General features: G+C 49.1%; 1 protein-coding gene across 1 annotated transcript in view; it reads right to left on the bottom strand.

The window, feature by feature from the left end:
• Positions 1–1,566: 1,566 nt before the first annotated feature.
• Positions 1,567–16,355, bottom strand: part of LOC146055092 (sphingomyelin phosphodiesterase 5-like) — a 114,005-nt gene continuing 99,216 nt past the window's right edge. Inside the window, exon 6 of the mRNA XM_083168196.1 lies at positions 1,567–1,669. Coding sequence (XP_083024322.1) covers positions 1,611–1,669 — 59 coding nt within the window. The 3' untranslated portion in view covers positions 1,567–1,610. The remainder of the gene's footprint in view (positions 1,670–16,355) is intronic.

Raw genomic sequence — 16,355 nt, 5'->3', positions numbered from 1 at the left:
TGTAACCAGCACCAGGCTGAAAGAGCCATGGCCGGTAATTAAAAATCAGGGAACCCGACAAATAGGGGTTCTCCGATTTTTAACAACCAGCCCCAGGCTCCAGGTCCGGGGCTGGTTCCCAAAATACGGGGGACAAAATGAGTAGGGGTCCCCCGTATTTTAAGAACCAGCCCCAGGCACAACCAGCCAGCAGGGAAATGTCACAGCCGGGGGACACTTATTATATAAGGTCCCGCGGCCAAAACATTAACCCCCTGACCGGTCCCCCCCCCAGGACTTACCTGACCAGGCTGAAGCCTGGTGCTGTCCCCGGTGACCCTGGGCTGTGGTCACCGGACTAATCTTTGTGTAAAAAAAATAGATGAAAAAACTATTGTTTAAAACTGTGGAACTATGAGTCCCAGCAAGCCTCCCCCACAAGCTGGGACTTGGAGAACCACAAGTCCCAGCCTGCGGGACATTAAAGGGCCCGCTGGGTCTTCTAGTTCCACAGTTAAAAAAAGAGTTAAATAAACACACACTGACACATAAGAAAAATAAAACTTTAATACATCCATTACACACATACTGATACTTACCTATCTTGATCCCGTAGGTAGCCCTCTGTCCTGGTGTCCTGTGTCGTCCTCCAGGTCCATGTCGGCGGTCCGTGTCGTCCTCCAGGTCCATGGCGGTGTCCGGGTCCGAAGTAATCCATGTTGGAGCTGTGGAAGGAAATCCTACTCACCTGGTCCTGTGCTGAAGAGGTCTTCTCTTGGTCCGCCGTAGTCCAGGTATTCTTCAAGCTGTCGCCGGTCCCCGCACTGTCCGCATCACACTGAGGAGAGATGCTGAGATATTTCATACTCGGCGCCTCTCCTCAGGATGATTTCTATTGGCCGCCTAGCGGCCAATCAGGAGCCAAAAAAGTCGTGAAAAATCATTCATGCCAAACTAATCTACTTAGTTTCTATGAAGAGGTTAGCAAAAACCTCGATAATGGAAATGCTGTAGATGTGATTTTCCTAGATTTCGCTAAAGCATTTGATACTGTCCCACAAAAGAGATTGATTAATAAAATGGAGAACTTAGGATTGGGTGAAAATATCTGCAGATGGGTAGGGAATTGGCTATGTAATAGAGAACAAAGAGTGGTTGTGAATGGTGCCGTATCAGATATGATACCGGTACTAAGTGGAGTGCCCCAGGGTTCGGTTTTGGGGCCCATTTTGTTTAACATTTTTATTAACGATATTGGGATAGGGTTAATCAGCAATGTATCAATCTTTGCGGATGATACAAAACTTAGCAAAGTCATCAAATCATCAGAAGATTTCACCATGCTTCAAAATGATCTTGCAATTCTAGATGAGTGGGCAAAAAAATGGAAGATGAGGTTCAATGTAGATAAATGTAAGGTTATGCACCTTGGGAGACACAACCAGTGTGCAAGTTACAACCTTAGCGGAGAGGAACTGGGTAATTCCATACTTGAAAAGGATCTAGGAGTCCAAATAGACAGCAAACTGGGATGTAGTGCCCATTGTAATGTAGCTACAAAAAAGGCCAACAAAATTCTGGCATGTATTAAGAGGGGAATGGAAACTAGGGACTCAAGGGTAATTATGCCACTATATAAAGCATTGGTGAGACCTCACCTCGAGTACGGAGTGCAGTTCTGGGCCCCACACTATAAAAAGGACATCATAGAATTAGAAAAAGTCCAAAGGCGAGCAACAAAGCTTATTAGGGGAATGGAGAATTTAAGCTACAGGGAGAGATTAAGCAATTTGGGACTATTTACATTAGAAAAGAGACGTTTAAGGGGGGACATGCTCAACATGTACAAGTATATCAAGGGCCAATATAAGGAACTGTCACACACCCTCTTTTCTACTAGAAAGGAATCTAGGACACGAGGGCATGAGTATAGATTAGAAGAGAAAAGGGTGCTTATGTATTATCTGGGCTCCCATGTTAAATGCACCCCATTTTTTCATACCCCTACTATCCAACTACGCATGGAGTTGATTTTATATAGTGTGGCGAGCGCAGCGAGCCACCGTGCCCGAAGCGTGGCGAGCGCAGCGAGCCCCGCGAGGGGACGCGGTCTCATAAGAAAAATGGGAGCCCAGATATTACATAAGTACCGAAAAAAGATTTCATTCAGCTAGTAGAAAGAATTTCTTTACGGTCAGAACAGTCAAACTCTGGAACTCTCTTCCCAGAGAGGTGGTAACGGCTGGCTCATTAAATGCGTTCAAGGCAAAGTTGGACAAACATTTACTGGAGAAAAACATCCATGGGTACAAATAAGAAATATAAATTGTCTGTAAAATACCAGAACCTACCAAATCAGCAATGGATATCTATACCAGGTTGAACTAGATGGACGCAGGTCTTTTTTTAGCCTTACCTACTATGTAACTATGTACCTGGTAATACCCCTGATATATGTGACAGTCTCTATCATGTCCCCAGTGTCAGCGCATGTCCCTGTGCCCTAATACTTCTCTCCCTGTGATGTCTCCTGTACCTGGTAATACCCCTGATATATGTGACAGTCTCCATCATGTCCCCAGTGTCAGCGCATGTCCCTGTGTCCTAATACTTCTCTCCCTGTGATGTCTCCTGTAGCTGGTAATACCCCTGATATATGTGACAGTCTCTATCATGTCCTCAGTGTCAGCGCATGTCCCCGTGTCCTAATACTTCTCTCCCTGTGATGTCTCCTCCTGTACCTGGTAATACCCCTGATATATGTGACAGTCTCCATCATGTCCCCAGTGTCAGCGCATGTCCTCGTGTCCTAATACTTCTCTCCCTGTGATGTCCCCTCCTGTACCTGGTAATACCCCTGATATATGTGACAGTCTCTATCATGTCCCCAGTGTCAGCGCATGTCCCCGTGTCCTAATACTTCTCTCCCTGTGATGTCTCCTGTACCTGGTAATACCCCTGATATATGTGACAGTCTCTATCATGTCCCCAGTGTCAGCGCATGTCCCCGTGTCCTAATACTTCTCTCCCTGTGATGTCTCCTCCTGTACCTGGTAATACCCCTGATATATGTGACAGTCTCTATCATGTCCCCAGTGTCAGCGCATGTCCTCGTGTCCTAATACTTCTCTCCCTGTGATGTCACCTCCTGTACCTGGTAATACCCCTGATATATGTGACAGTCTCTATCATGTCCCCAGTGTCAGCGCATGTCCCCGTGTCCTAATACTTCTCTCCCTGTGATGTCTCCTCCTGTACCTGGTAATACCCCTGATATATATGTGACAGTCTCTATCATGTCCCCAGTGTCAGCGCATGTCCTCGTGTCCTAATACTTCTCTCCCTGTGATGTCACCTCCTGTATCTGGTAATACCCCTGATATATGTGACAGTCTCTATCATGTCCCCAGTGTCAGCGCATGTCCCCGTGTCCTAATACTTCTCTCCCGGTGATGTCACCTCCTGTATCTGGTAATACCCCTGATATATGTGACAGTCTCTATCATGTCCCCAGTGTCAGCGCATGTACTTGTGTCCTAATACTTCTCTCCCTGTGATGTCCCCTCCTGTACCTGGTAATACCCCTGATATATGTGACAGTCTCCATCATGTCCCCAGTGTCAGCGCATGTCCCTGTGTCCTAATACTTCTCTCCCTGTGATGTCTCCTGTACCTGGTAATACCCCTGATATATGTGACAGTCTCTATCATGTCCCCAGTGTCAGCGCATGTCCCCGTGTCCTAATACTTCTCTCCCTGTGATGTCCCCTCCTGTACCTGGTAATACCCCTGATATATGTGACAGTCTCTATCATGTCCCCAGTGTCAGCGCATGTCCTCGTGTCCTAATACTTCTCTCCCTGTGATGACTCCTCCTGTACCTGGTAATACCCCTGATATATGTGACAGTCTCTATCATGTCCCCAGTGTCAGCGCATGTCCTCGTGTCCTAATACTTCTCTCCCTGTGATGTCTCCTCCTGTACCTGGTAATACCCCTGATATATGTGACAGTCTCTATCATGTCCCCAGTGTCAGCGCATGTCCCCGTGTCCTAATACTTCTCTCCCTGTGATGTCTCCTGTACCTGGTAATACCCCTGATATATGTGACAGTCTCTATCATGTCCCAGTGTCAGCACATGTCCCTGTGTCCTAATACTGCTCTCCCTGTGATGTCTCCTCCTGTACCTGGTAATACCCCTGATATATGTGACAGTCTCTATCATGTCCCCAGTGTCAGCGCATGTCCCTGTGTCCTAATACTTCTCTCCCTGTGATGTCTCCTGTACCTGGTAATACCCCTGATATATGTGACAGTCTCTATCATGTCCCCCAGTGTCAGCGCATGTCCCTGTGCCCTAATACTTCTCTCCCTGTGATGTCTCCTGTACCTGGTAATACCCCTGATATATGTGACAGTCTCCATCATGTCCCCAGTGTCAGCGCATGTCCTCGTGTCCTAATACTTCTCTCCCTGTGATGTCTCCTGTACCTGGTAATACCCCTGATATATGTGACAGTCTCTATCATGTCCCCAGTGTCAGCGCATGTCCCTGTGTCCTAATACTTCTCTCCCTGTGATGTCTCCTGTACCTGGTAATACCCCTGATATATGTGACAGTCTCTATCATGTCCTCAGTGTCAGCGCATGTCCCCGTGTCCTAATACTTCTCTCCCTGTGATGTCTCCTGTACCTGGTAATACCCCTGATATATGTGACAGTCTCTATCATGTCCCCAGTGTCAGCGCATGTCCTCGTGTCCTAATACTTCTCTCCCTGTGATGTCTCCTCCTGTACCTGGTAATACCCCTGATATATGTGACAGTCTCTATCATGTCCCCAGTGTCAGCGCATGTCCCCGTGTCCTAATACTTCTCTCCCTGTGATGTCTCCTCCTGTACCTGGTAATACCCCTGATATATGTGACAGTCTCCATCATGTCCCCAGTGTCAGCACATGTCCCCGTGTCCTAATACTTCTCTCCCTGTGATGTCTCCTCCTGTACCTGGTAATACCCCTGATATATGTGACAGTCTCTATCATGTCCCCAGTGTCAGCGCATGTCCCCGTGTCCTAATACTTCTCTCCCTGTGATGTCTCCTGTACCTGGTAATACCCCTGATATATGTGACAGTCTCTATCATGTCCCCAGTGTCAGCACATGTCCTCGTGTCCTAATACTTCTCTCCCTGTGATGTCTCCTGTACCTGGTAATACCCCTGATATATGTGACAGTCTCTATCATGTCCCCAGTGTCAGCGCATGTCCTCGTGTCCTAATACTTCTCTCCCTGTGATGTCCCCTCCTGTACCTGGTAATACCCCTGATATATGTGACAGTCTCTATCATGTCCCCAGTGTCAGCGCATGTCCCTGTGCCCTAATACTTCACTCCCTGTGATGTCTCCTCCTGTACCTGGTAATACCCCTGATATATGTGACAGTCTCTATCATGTCCCCAGTGTCAGCGCATGTCCCTGTGTCCTAATACTTCTCTCCCTGTGATGTCTCCTCCTGTACCTGGTAATACCCCTGATATATGTGACAGTCTCTATCATGTCCCCAGTGTCAGCGCATGTCCCTGTGTCCTAATACTTCTCTCCCTGTGATGTCTCCTGTACCTGGTAATACCCCTGATATATGTGACAGTCTCTATCATGTCCCCAGTGTCAGCACATGTCCTCGTGTCCTAATACTTCTCTCCCTGTGATGTCTCCTGTACCTGGTAATACCCCTGATATATGTGACAGTCTCTATCATGTCCCCAGTGTCAGCACATGTCCTCGTGTCCTAATACTTCTCTCCTTGTGATGTCTCCTGTACCTGGTAATACCCCTGATATATGTGACAGTCTCTATCATGTCCCCAGTGTCAGCGCATGTCCCTGTGTCCTAATACTTCTCTCCCTGTGATGTCTCCTGTACCTGGTAATACCCCTGATATATGTGACAGTCTCTATCATGTCCCCAGTGTCAGCACATGTCCTCGTGTCCTAATACTTCTCTCCCTGTGATGTCTCCTGTACCTGGTAATACCCCTGATATATGTGACAGTCTCTATCATGTCCCCAGTGTCAGCGCATGTCCCCGTGCCCTAATACTTCTCTCCCTGTGATGTCTCCTCCTGTACCTGGTAATACCCCTGATATATGTGACAGTCTCTATCATGTCCCCCAGTGTCAGCGCATGTCCTCGTGTCCTAATACTTCTCTCCCTGTGATGTCTCCTCCTGTACCTGGTAATACCCCTGATATATGTGACAGTCTCCATCATGTCCCCAGTGTCAGCGCATGTCCGTGTCCTAATACTTCTCTCCCTGTGATGTCTCCTGTACCTGGTAATACCCCTGATATATGTGACAGTCTCTATCATGTCCCAGTGTCAGCGCATGTCCCCGTGTCCTAATACTTCTCTCCATGTGATGTCTCCTCCTGTACCTGGTAATACCCCTGATATATGTGACAGTCTCTATCATGTCCCCAGTGTCAGCGCATGTCCCCGTGTCCTAATACTTCTCTCCCTGTGATGTCTCCTGTACCTGGTAATACCCCTGATATATGTGACAGTCTCTATCATGTCCCCCAGTGTCAGCGCATGTCCCCGTGCCCTAATACTTCTCTCCCTGTGATGTCTCCTGTACCTGGTAATACCCCTGATATATGTGACAGTCTCTATCATGTCCCCCAGTGTCAGCGCATGTCCCCGTGTCCTAATACTTCTCTCCCTGTGATGTCTCCTGTACCTGGTAATACCCCTGATATATGTGACAGTCTCTATCATGTCCCCCAGTGTCAGCGCATGTCCCTGTGTCCTAATACTTCTCTCCCTGTGATGTCTCCTCCTGTACCTGGTAATACCCCTGATATATGTGACAGTCTCTATCATGTCCCCCAGTGTCAGCACATGTCCTCGTGTCCTAATACTTCTCTCCCTGTGATGTCTCCTGTACCTGGTAATACCCCTGATATATGTGACAGTCTCTATCATGTCCCCCAGTGTCAGCGCATGTCCCTGTGTCCTAATACTTCTCTCCCTGTGATGTCTCCTCCTGTACCTGGTAATACCCCTGATATATATGTGACAGTCTCTATCATGTCCCCAGTGTCAGCGCATGTCCCCGTGTCCTAATACTTCTCTCCCTGTGATGTCTCCTGTACCTGGTAATACCCCTGATATATGTGACAGTCTCTACCATGTCCCCAGTGTCAGCGAATGTCCCCGTGTCCTAATACTTTTCTCCCGGTGATGTCTCCTGTACCTGGTAATACCCCTGATATATGTGACAGTCTCTATCATGTCCCCAGTGTCAGCACATGTCCCCGTGTCCTAATACTTCTCTCCCTGTGATGTCTCCTCCTGTACCTGGTAATACCCCTGATATATGTGACAGTCTCTATCATGTCCCCAGTGTCAGCGCATGTCCCTGTGCCCTAATACTTCTCTCCCTGTGATGTCACCTCCTGTACCTGGTAATACCCCTGATATATGTGACAGTCTCTATCATGTCCCCCAGTGTCAGCGCATGCCCTCGTGTCCTAATACTTCTCTCCCTGTGATGTCTCCTGTACCTGGTAATACCCCTGATATATGTGACAGTCTCTATCATGTCCCCAGTGTTAGCGCATGTCCCCGTGTCCGAATACTTCTCTCCCTGTGATGTCTCCTGTACCTGGTAATACCCCTGATATATGTGACAGTCTCTATCATGTCCCCAGTGTCAGCGCATGTCCCCATGTCCTAATACTTCTCTCCCTGTGATGTCCCCTCCTGTACCTGGTAATACCCCTGATATATGTGACAGTCTCTATCATGTCCCCAGTGTCAGCGCATGTCCCTGTGTCCTTATTCTTCTCTCCCTGTGATGTCCCCTCCTGTACCTGGTAATACCCCTGATATATGTGACAGTCTCTATCATGTCCCCAGTGTCAGCGCATGTCCCTGTGTCCTAATACTTCTCTCCCTGTGATGTCTCCTCCTGTACCTGGTAATACCCCTGATATATGTGACAGTCTCTATCATGTCCCCAGTGTCAGCGCATGTCCCTGTGTCCTTATTCTTCTCTCCCTGTGATGTCCCCTCCTGTACCTGGTAATACCCCTGATATATGTGACAGTCTCTATCATGTCCCCAGTGTCAGCACATGTCCCCGTGTCCTAATACTTCTCTCCCTGTGATGTCCCCTCCTGTACCTGGTAATACCCCTGATATATGTGACAGTCTCTATCATGTCCCCAGTATCAGCGCATGTCCCCGTGTCCTAATACTTCTCTCCCTGTGATGTCCCCTCATGTACCTGGTAATACCCCTGATATATGTGACAGTCTCTATCATGTCCCAGTGTCAGCGCATGTCCCCGTGTCCTAATACTTCTCTCCCTGTGATGTCCCCTCCTGTACCTGGTAATACCCCTGATATATGTGACAGTCTCTATCATGTCCCCAGTGTCAGCGCATGTCCCCGTGTCCTAATACTTCTCTCCCTGTGATGTCCCCTCATGTACCTGGTAATACCCCTGATATATGTGACAGTCTCTATCATGTCCCCAGTGTCAGCGCATGTCCTCGTGTCCTAATACTTCTCTCCCTGTGATGTCTCCTCCTGTACCTGGTAATACCCCTGATATATGTGACAGTCTCTATCATGTCCCCAGTGTCAGCGCATGTCCCCGTGTCCTAATACTTCTCTCCCTGTGATGTCTCCTGTACCTGGTAATACCCCTGATATATGTGACAGTCTCCATCATGTCCCCAGTGTCAGCACATGTCCCCGTGTCCTAATACTTCTCTCCCTGTGATGTCTCCTCCTGTACCTGGTAATACCCCTGATATATGTGACAGTCTCTATCATGTCCCCAGTATCAGCGCATGTCCCCGTGTCCTAATACTTCTCTCCCTGTGATGTCCCCTCATGTACCTGGTAATACCCCTGATATATGTGACAGTCTCTATCATGTCCCCAGTGTCAGCGCATGTCCCCGTGTCCTAATACTTCTCTCCCTGTGATGTCTCCTGTACCTGGTAATACCCCTGATATATGTGACAGTCTCTATCATGTCCCCAGTGTCAGCGCATGTCCCCGTGTCCTAATACTTCTCTCCCTGTGATGTCTCCTGTACCTGGTAATACCCCTGATATATGTGACAGTCTCTAGCATGTCCCCAGTGTCAGCGCATGTCCCCGTGTCCTAATACTTCTCTCCCTGTGATGTCCCCTCCTGTACCTGGTAATACCCCTGATATATGTGACAGTCTCTATCATGTCCTCAGTGTCAGCACATGTCCCCGTGTCCTAATACTTCTCTCCCTGTGATGTCTCCTGTACCTGGTAATACCCCTGATATATGTGACAGTCTCTATCATGTCCCCAGTGTCAGCGCATGTCCCCGTGTCCTAATACTTCTCTCCCTGTGATGTCTCCTCCTGTACCTGGTAATACCCCTGATATATGTGACAGTCTCTATCATGTCCCCAGTGTCAGCACATGTCCCCGTGTCCTAATACTTCTCTCCCTGTGAGGTCTCCTCCTGTACCTGGTGATACCCCTGATATATGTGACAGTCTCTATCATGTCCCCAGTGTCAGCGCATGTCCCCGTGTCCTAATACATCTCTCCCTGTGATGTCTCCTGTACCTGGTAATACCCCTGATATATGTGACAGTCTCCATCATGTCCCCAGTGTCAGCGCATGTCCCCGTGTCCTAATACATCTCTCCCTGTGATGTCTCCTGTACCTGGTAATACCCCTGATATATGTGACAGTCTCTATCATGTCCCCAGTGTCAGCGCATGTCCCTGTGTCCTTATTCTTCTCTCCCTGTGATGTCCCCTCCTGTACCTGGTAATACCCCTGATATATGTGACAGTCTCTATCATGTCCCCAGTGTCAGCGCATGTCCCTGTGTCCTTATTCTTCTCTCCCTGTGATGTCCCCTCCTGTACCTGGTAATACCCCTGATATATGTGACAGTCTCTATCATGTCCCCAGTGTCAGCGCATGTCCCTGTGTCCTTATTCTTCTCTCCCTGTGATGTCCCCTCCTGTACCTGGTAATACCCCTGATATATGTGACAGTCTCTATCATGTCCCCAGTGTCAGCGCATGTCCTCGTGTCCTAATACTTCTCTCCCTGTGATGTCTCCTCCTGTACCTGGTAATACCCCTGATATATGTGACAGTCTCTATCATGTCCCCAGTGTCAGCACATGTCCCCGTGTCCTAATACTTCTCTCCCTGTGAGGTCTCCTCCTGTACCTGGTGATACCCCTGATATATGTGACAGTCTCTATCATGTCCCCAGTGTCAGCGCATGTCCCCGTGTCCTAATACATCTCTCCCTGTGATGTCTCCTGTACCTGGTAATACCCCTGATATATGTGACAGTCTCCATCATGTCCCCAGTGTCAGCGCATGTCCTCGTGTCCTAATACTTCTCTCCCTGTGATGTCTCCTGTACCTGGTAATACCCCTGATATATGTGACAGTCTCTATCATGTCCCCAGTGTCAGCGCATGTCCCTGTGTCCTTATTCTTCTCTCCCTGTGATGTCCCCTCCTGTACCTGGTGATACCCCTGATATGTGTGACAGTCTCTATCATGTCCCCAGTGTCAGCGCATGTCCCTGTGTCCTAATACTTCTCTCCCTGTGATGTCCCCTCCTGTACCTGGTGATACCCCTGATATGTGTGACAGTCTCTATCATGTCCCCAGTGTCAGCGCATGTCCCTGTGTCCTAATACTTCTCTCCCTGTGATGTCCCCTCCTGTACCTGGTGATACCCCTGATATGTGTGACAGTCTCTATCATGTCCCCAGTGTCAGCGCATGTCCCTGTGTCCTAATACTTCTCTCCCTGTGATGTCTCCTCCTGTACCTGGTAATACCCCTGATATATGTGACAGTCTCCATCATGTCCCCAGTGTCAGCGCATGTCCCCGTGTCCTAATACTTCTCTCCCTGTGATGTCCCCTCCTGTACCTGGTAATACCCCTGATATATGTGACAGTCTCTATCATGTCCCCAGTGTCAGCGCATGTCCCTGTGTCCTTATTCTTCTCTCCCTGTGATGTCCCCTCCTGTACCTGGTAATACCCCTGATATATGTGACAGTCTCTATCATGTCCCCAGTGTCAGCGCATGTCCCTGTGTCCTTATTCTTCTCTCCCTGTGATGTCCCCTCCTGTACCTGGTGATACCCCTGATATGTGTGACAGTCTCTATCATGTCCCCAGTGTCAGCGCATGTCCCTGTGTCCTAATACTTCTCTCCCTGTGATGTCCCCTCCTGTACCTGGTGATACCCCTGATATGTGTGACAGTCTCTATCATGTCCCCAGTGTCAGCGCATGTCCCTGTGTCCTAATACTTCTCTCCCTGTGATGTCTCCTCCTGTACCTGGTAATACCCCTGATATATGTGACAGTCTCTATCATGTCCCCAGTGTCAGCGCATGTCCCTGTGTCCTTATTCTTCTCTCCCTGTGATGTCCCCTCCTGTACCTGGTGATACCCCTGATATGTGTGACAGTCTCTATCATGTCCCCAGTGTCAGCGCATGTCCCTGTGTCCTAATACTTCTCTCCCTGTGATGTCTCCTCCTGTACCTGGTAATACCCCTGATATATGTGACAGTCTCTATCATGTCCGGAGTGTCAGCGCATGTTCCCGTGTCCTAATACTTCTCTCCCTGTGATGTCTCCTCCTGTACCTGGTAATACCCCTGATATATGTGACAGTCTCTATCATGTCCCCCCAGTGTCAGCGCATGTTCCCGTGTCCTAATACATCTCTCCCTGTGATGTCTCCTGTACCTGGTAATACCCCTGATATATGTGACAGTCTCTATCATGTCCCCAGTGTCAGCGCATGTCCCCGTGTCCTAATACTTCTCTCCCTGTGATGTCTCCTGTACCTGGTAATACCCCTGATATATGTGACAGTCTCTATCATGTCCCCCCAGTGTCAGCGCATGTTCCCGTGTCCTAATACTTCTCTCCCTGTGATGTCCCCTCCTGTACCTGGTAATACCCCTGATATATGTGACAGTCTCTATCATGTCCGGAGTGTCAGCGCATGTTCCCGTGTCCTAATACTTCTCTCCCTGTGATGTCTCCTCCTGTACCTGGTAATACCCCTGATATATGTGACAGTCTCTATCATGTCCCCCCAGTGTCAGCGCATGTTCCCGTGTCCTAATACATCTCTCCCTGTGATGTCTCCTGTACCTGGTAATACCCCTGATATATGTGACAGTCTCTATCATGTCCCCAGTGTCAGCGCATGTCCTCGTGTCCTAATACTTCTCTCCCTGTGATGTCTCCTCCTGTACCTGGTAATACCCCTGATATATGTGACAGTCTCTATCATGTCCCCAGTGTCAGCGCATGTCCTCGTGTCCTAATACTTCTCTCCCTGTGATGTCACCTCCTGTACCTGGTAATACCCCTGATATATGTGACAGTCTCTATCATGTCCCCAGGGTCAGCGCATGTCCCCGTGTCCTAATACTTCTCTCCCTGTGATGTCTCCTGTACCTGGTAATACCCCTGATATATGTGACAGTCTCTATCATGTCCCCAGTGTCAGCGCATGTCCCCGTGTCCTAATACTTCTCTCCCTGTGATGTCTCCTGTACCTGGTAATACCCCTGATATATGTGACAGTCTCTAGCATGTCCCCAGTGTCAGCGCATGTCCCCGTGTCCTAATACTTCTCTCCCTGTGATGTCCCCTCCTGTACCTGGTAATACCCCTGATATATGTGACAGTCTCTATCATGTCCTCAGTGTCAGCACATGTCCCCGTGTCCTAATACTTCTCTCCCTGTGATGTCTCCTGTACCTGGTAATACCCCTGATATATGTGACAGTCTCTATCATGTCCCCAGTGTCAGCGCATGTCCCCGTGTCCTAATACTTCTCTCCCTGTGATGTCTCCTCCTGTACCTGGTAATACCCCTGATATATGTGACAGTCTCTATCATGTCCCCAGTGTCAGCACATGTCCCCGTGTCCTAATACTTCTCTCCCTGTGAGGTCTCCTCCTGTACCTGGTGATACCCCTGATATATGTGACAGTCTCTATCATGTCCCCAGTGTCAGCGCATGTCCCCGTGTCCTAATACATCTCTCCCTGTGATGTCTCCTGTACCTGGTAATACCCCTGATATATGTGACAGTCTCCATCATGTCCCCAGTGTCAGCGCATGTCCCCGTGTCCTAATACATCTCTCCCTGTGATGTCTCCTGTACCTGGTAATACCCCTGATATATGTGACAGTCTCTATCATGTCCCCAGTGTCAGCGCATGTCCCTGTGTCCTTATTCTTCTCTCCCTGTGATGTCCCCTCCTGTACCTGGTAATACCCCTGATATATGTGACAGTCTCTATCATGTCCCCAGTGTCAGCGCATGTCCCTGTGTCCTTATTCTTCTCTCCCTGTGATGTCCCCTCCTGTACCTGGTAATACCCCTGATATATGTGACAGTCTCTATCATGTCCCCAGTGTCAGCGCATGTCCCTGTGTCCTTATTCTTCTCTCCCTGTGATGTCCCCTCCTGTACCTGGTAATACCCCTGATATATGTGACAGTCTCTATCATGTCCCCAGTGTCAGCGCATGTCCTCGTGTCCTAATACTTCTCTCCCTGTGATGTCTCCTCCTGTACCTGGTAATACCCCTGATATATGTGACAGTCTCTATCATGTCCCCAGTGTCAGCACATGTCCCCGTGTCCTAATACTTCTCTCCCTGTGAGGTCTCCTCCTGTACCTGGTGATACCCCTGATATATGTGACAGTCTCTATCATGTCCCCAGTGTCAGCGCATGTCCCCGTGTCCTAATACATCTCTCCCTGTGATGTCTCCTGTACCTGGTAATACCCCTGATATATGTGACAGTCTCCATCATGTCCCCAGTGTCAGCGCATGTCCTCGTGTCCTAATACTTCTCTCCCTGTGATGTCTCCTGTACCTGGTAATACCCCTGATATATGTGACAGTCTCTATCATGTCCCCAGTGTCAGCGCATGTCCCTGTGTCCTTATTCTTCTCTCCCTGTGATGTCCCCTCCTGTACCTGGTGATACCCCTGATATGTGTGACAGTCTCTATCATGTCCCCAGTGTCAGCGCATGTCCCTGTGTCCTAATACTTCTCTCCCTGTGATGTCCCCTCCTGTACCTGGTGATACCCCTGATATGTGTGACAGTCTCTATCATGTCCCCAGTGTCAGCGCATGTCCCTGTGTCCTAATACTTCTCTCCCTGTGATGTCCCCTCCTGTACCTGGTGATACCCCTGATATGTGTGACAGTCTCTATCATGTCCCCAGTGTCAGCGCATGTCCCTGTGTCCTAATACTTCTCTCCCTGTGATGTCTCCTCCTGTACCTGGTAATACCCCTGATATATGTGACAGTCTCCATCATGTCCCCAGTGTCAGCGCATGTCCCCGTGTCCTAATACTTCTCTCCCTGTGATGTCCCCTCCTGTACCTGGTAATACCCCTGATATATGTGACAGTCTCTATCATGTCCCCAGTGTCAGCGCATGTCCCTGTGTCCTTATTCTTCTCTCCCTGTGATGTCCCCTCCTGTACCTGGTAATACCCCTGATATATGTGACAGTCTCTATCATGTCCCCAGTGTCAGCGCATGTCCCTGTGTCCTTATTCTTCTCTCCCTGTGATGTCCCCTCCTGTACCTGGTGATACCCCTGATATGTGTGACAGTCTCTATCATGTCCCCAGTGTCAGCGCATGTCCCTGTGTCCTAATACTTCTCTCCCTGTGATGTCCCCTCCTGTACCTGGTGATACCCCTGATATGTGTGACAGTCTCTATCATGTCCCCAGTGTCAGCGCATGTCCCTGTGTCCTAATACTTCTCTCCCTGTGATGTCTCCTCCTGTACCTGGTAATACCCCTGATATATGTGACAGTCTCTATCATGTCCCCAGTGTCAGCGCATGTCCCTGTGTCCTTATTCTTCTCTCCCTGTGATGTCCCCTCCTGTACCTGGTGATACCCCTGATATGTGTGACAGTCTCTATCATGTCCCCAGTGTCAGCGCATGTCCCTGTGTCCTAATACTTCTCTCCCTGTGATGTCTCCTCCTGTACCTGGTAATACCCCTGATATATGTGACAGTCTCTATCATGTCCGGAGTGTCAGCGCATGTTCCCGTGTCCTAATACTTCTCTCCCTGTGATGTCTCCTCCTGTACCTGGTAATACCCCTGATATATGTGACAGTCTCTATCATGTCCCCCCAGTGTCAGCGCATGTTCCCGTGTCCTAATACATCTCTCCCTGTGATGTCTCCTGTACCTGGTAATACCCCTGATATATGTGACAGTCTCTATCATGTCCCCAGTGTCAGCGCATGTCCCCGTGTCCTAATACTTCTCTCCCTGTGATGTCTCCTGTACCTGGTAATACCCCTGATATATGTGACAGTCTCTATCATGTCCCCCCAGTGTCAGCGCATGTTCCCGTGTCCTAATACTTCTCTCCCTGTGATGTCCCCTCCTGTACCTGGTAATACCCCTGATATATGTGACAGTCTCTATCATGTCCGGAGTGTCAGCGCATGTTCCCGTGTCCTAATACTTCTCTCCCTGTGATGTCTCCTCCTGTACCTGGTAATACCCCTGATATATGTGACAGTCTCTATCATGTCCCCCCAGTGTCAGCGCATGTTCCCGTGTCCTAATACATCTCTCCCTGTGATGTCTCCTGTACCTGGTAATACCCCTGATATATGTGACAGTCTCTATCATGTCCCCAGTGTCAGCGCATGTCCCCGTGTCCTAATACTTCTCTCCCTGTGATGTCTCCTGTACCTGGTAATACCCCTGATATATGTGACAGTCTCCATCATGTCCCCAGTGTCAGCGCATGTCCCCGTGTCCTAATACTTCTCTCCCTGTGATGTCCCCTCCTGTACCTGGTGATACCCCTGATATATGTGACAGTCTCTATCATGTCCCCAGTGTCAGCACATGTCCTCGTGTCCTAATACTTCTCTCCCTGTGATGTCTCCTCCTGTACCTGGTAATACCCCTGATACTGTATATGTGACAGTCTCTATCATGTCCCCAGTGTCAGCGCATGTCCCTGTGTCCTTATTCTTCTCTCCCTGTGATGTCCCCTCCTGTACCTGGTAATACCCCTGATATATGTGACAGTCTCTATCATGTCCCCAGTGTCAGCGCATGTCCCCGTGTCCTAATACTTCTCTCCCTGTGATGTCTCCTGTACCTGGTAATACCCCTGATATATGTGACAGTCTCTATCATGTCCCCAGTGTCAGCGCATGTCCCCGTGTCCTAATACTTCTCTCCCTGTGATGTCTCCTCCTGTACCTGGTAATACCCCTGATATATGTG

The sequence above is a fragment of the Crinia signifera genome, unplaced genomic scaffold (genome assembly GCF_055691185.1).
Source record: "Crinia signifera unplaced genomic scaffold, ASM5569118v1 HAP2_SCAFFOLD_323, whole genome shotgun sequence".
NCBI classification, from domain to species: Eukaryota; Metazoa; Chordata; class Amphibia; order Anura; family Myobatrachidae; genus Crinia; species Crinia signifera.
Note: the sequence above shows the minus strand (reverse complement) of the source record. Positions and strands in the feature narration are given on the sequence as shown.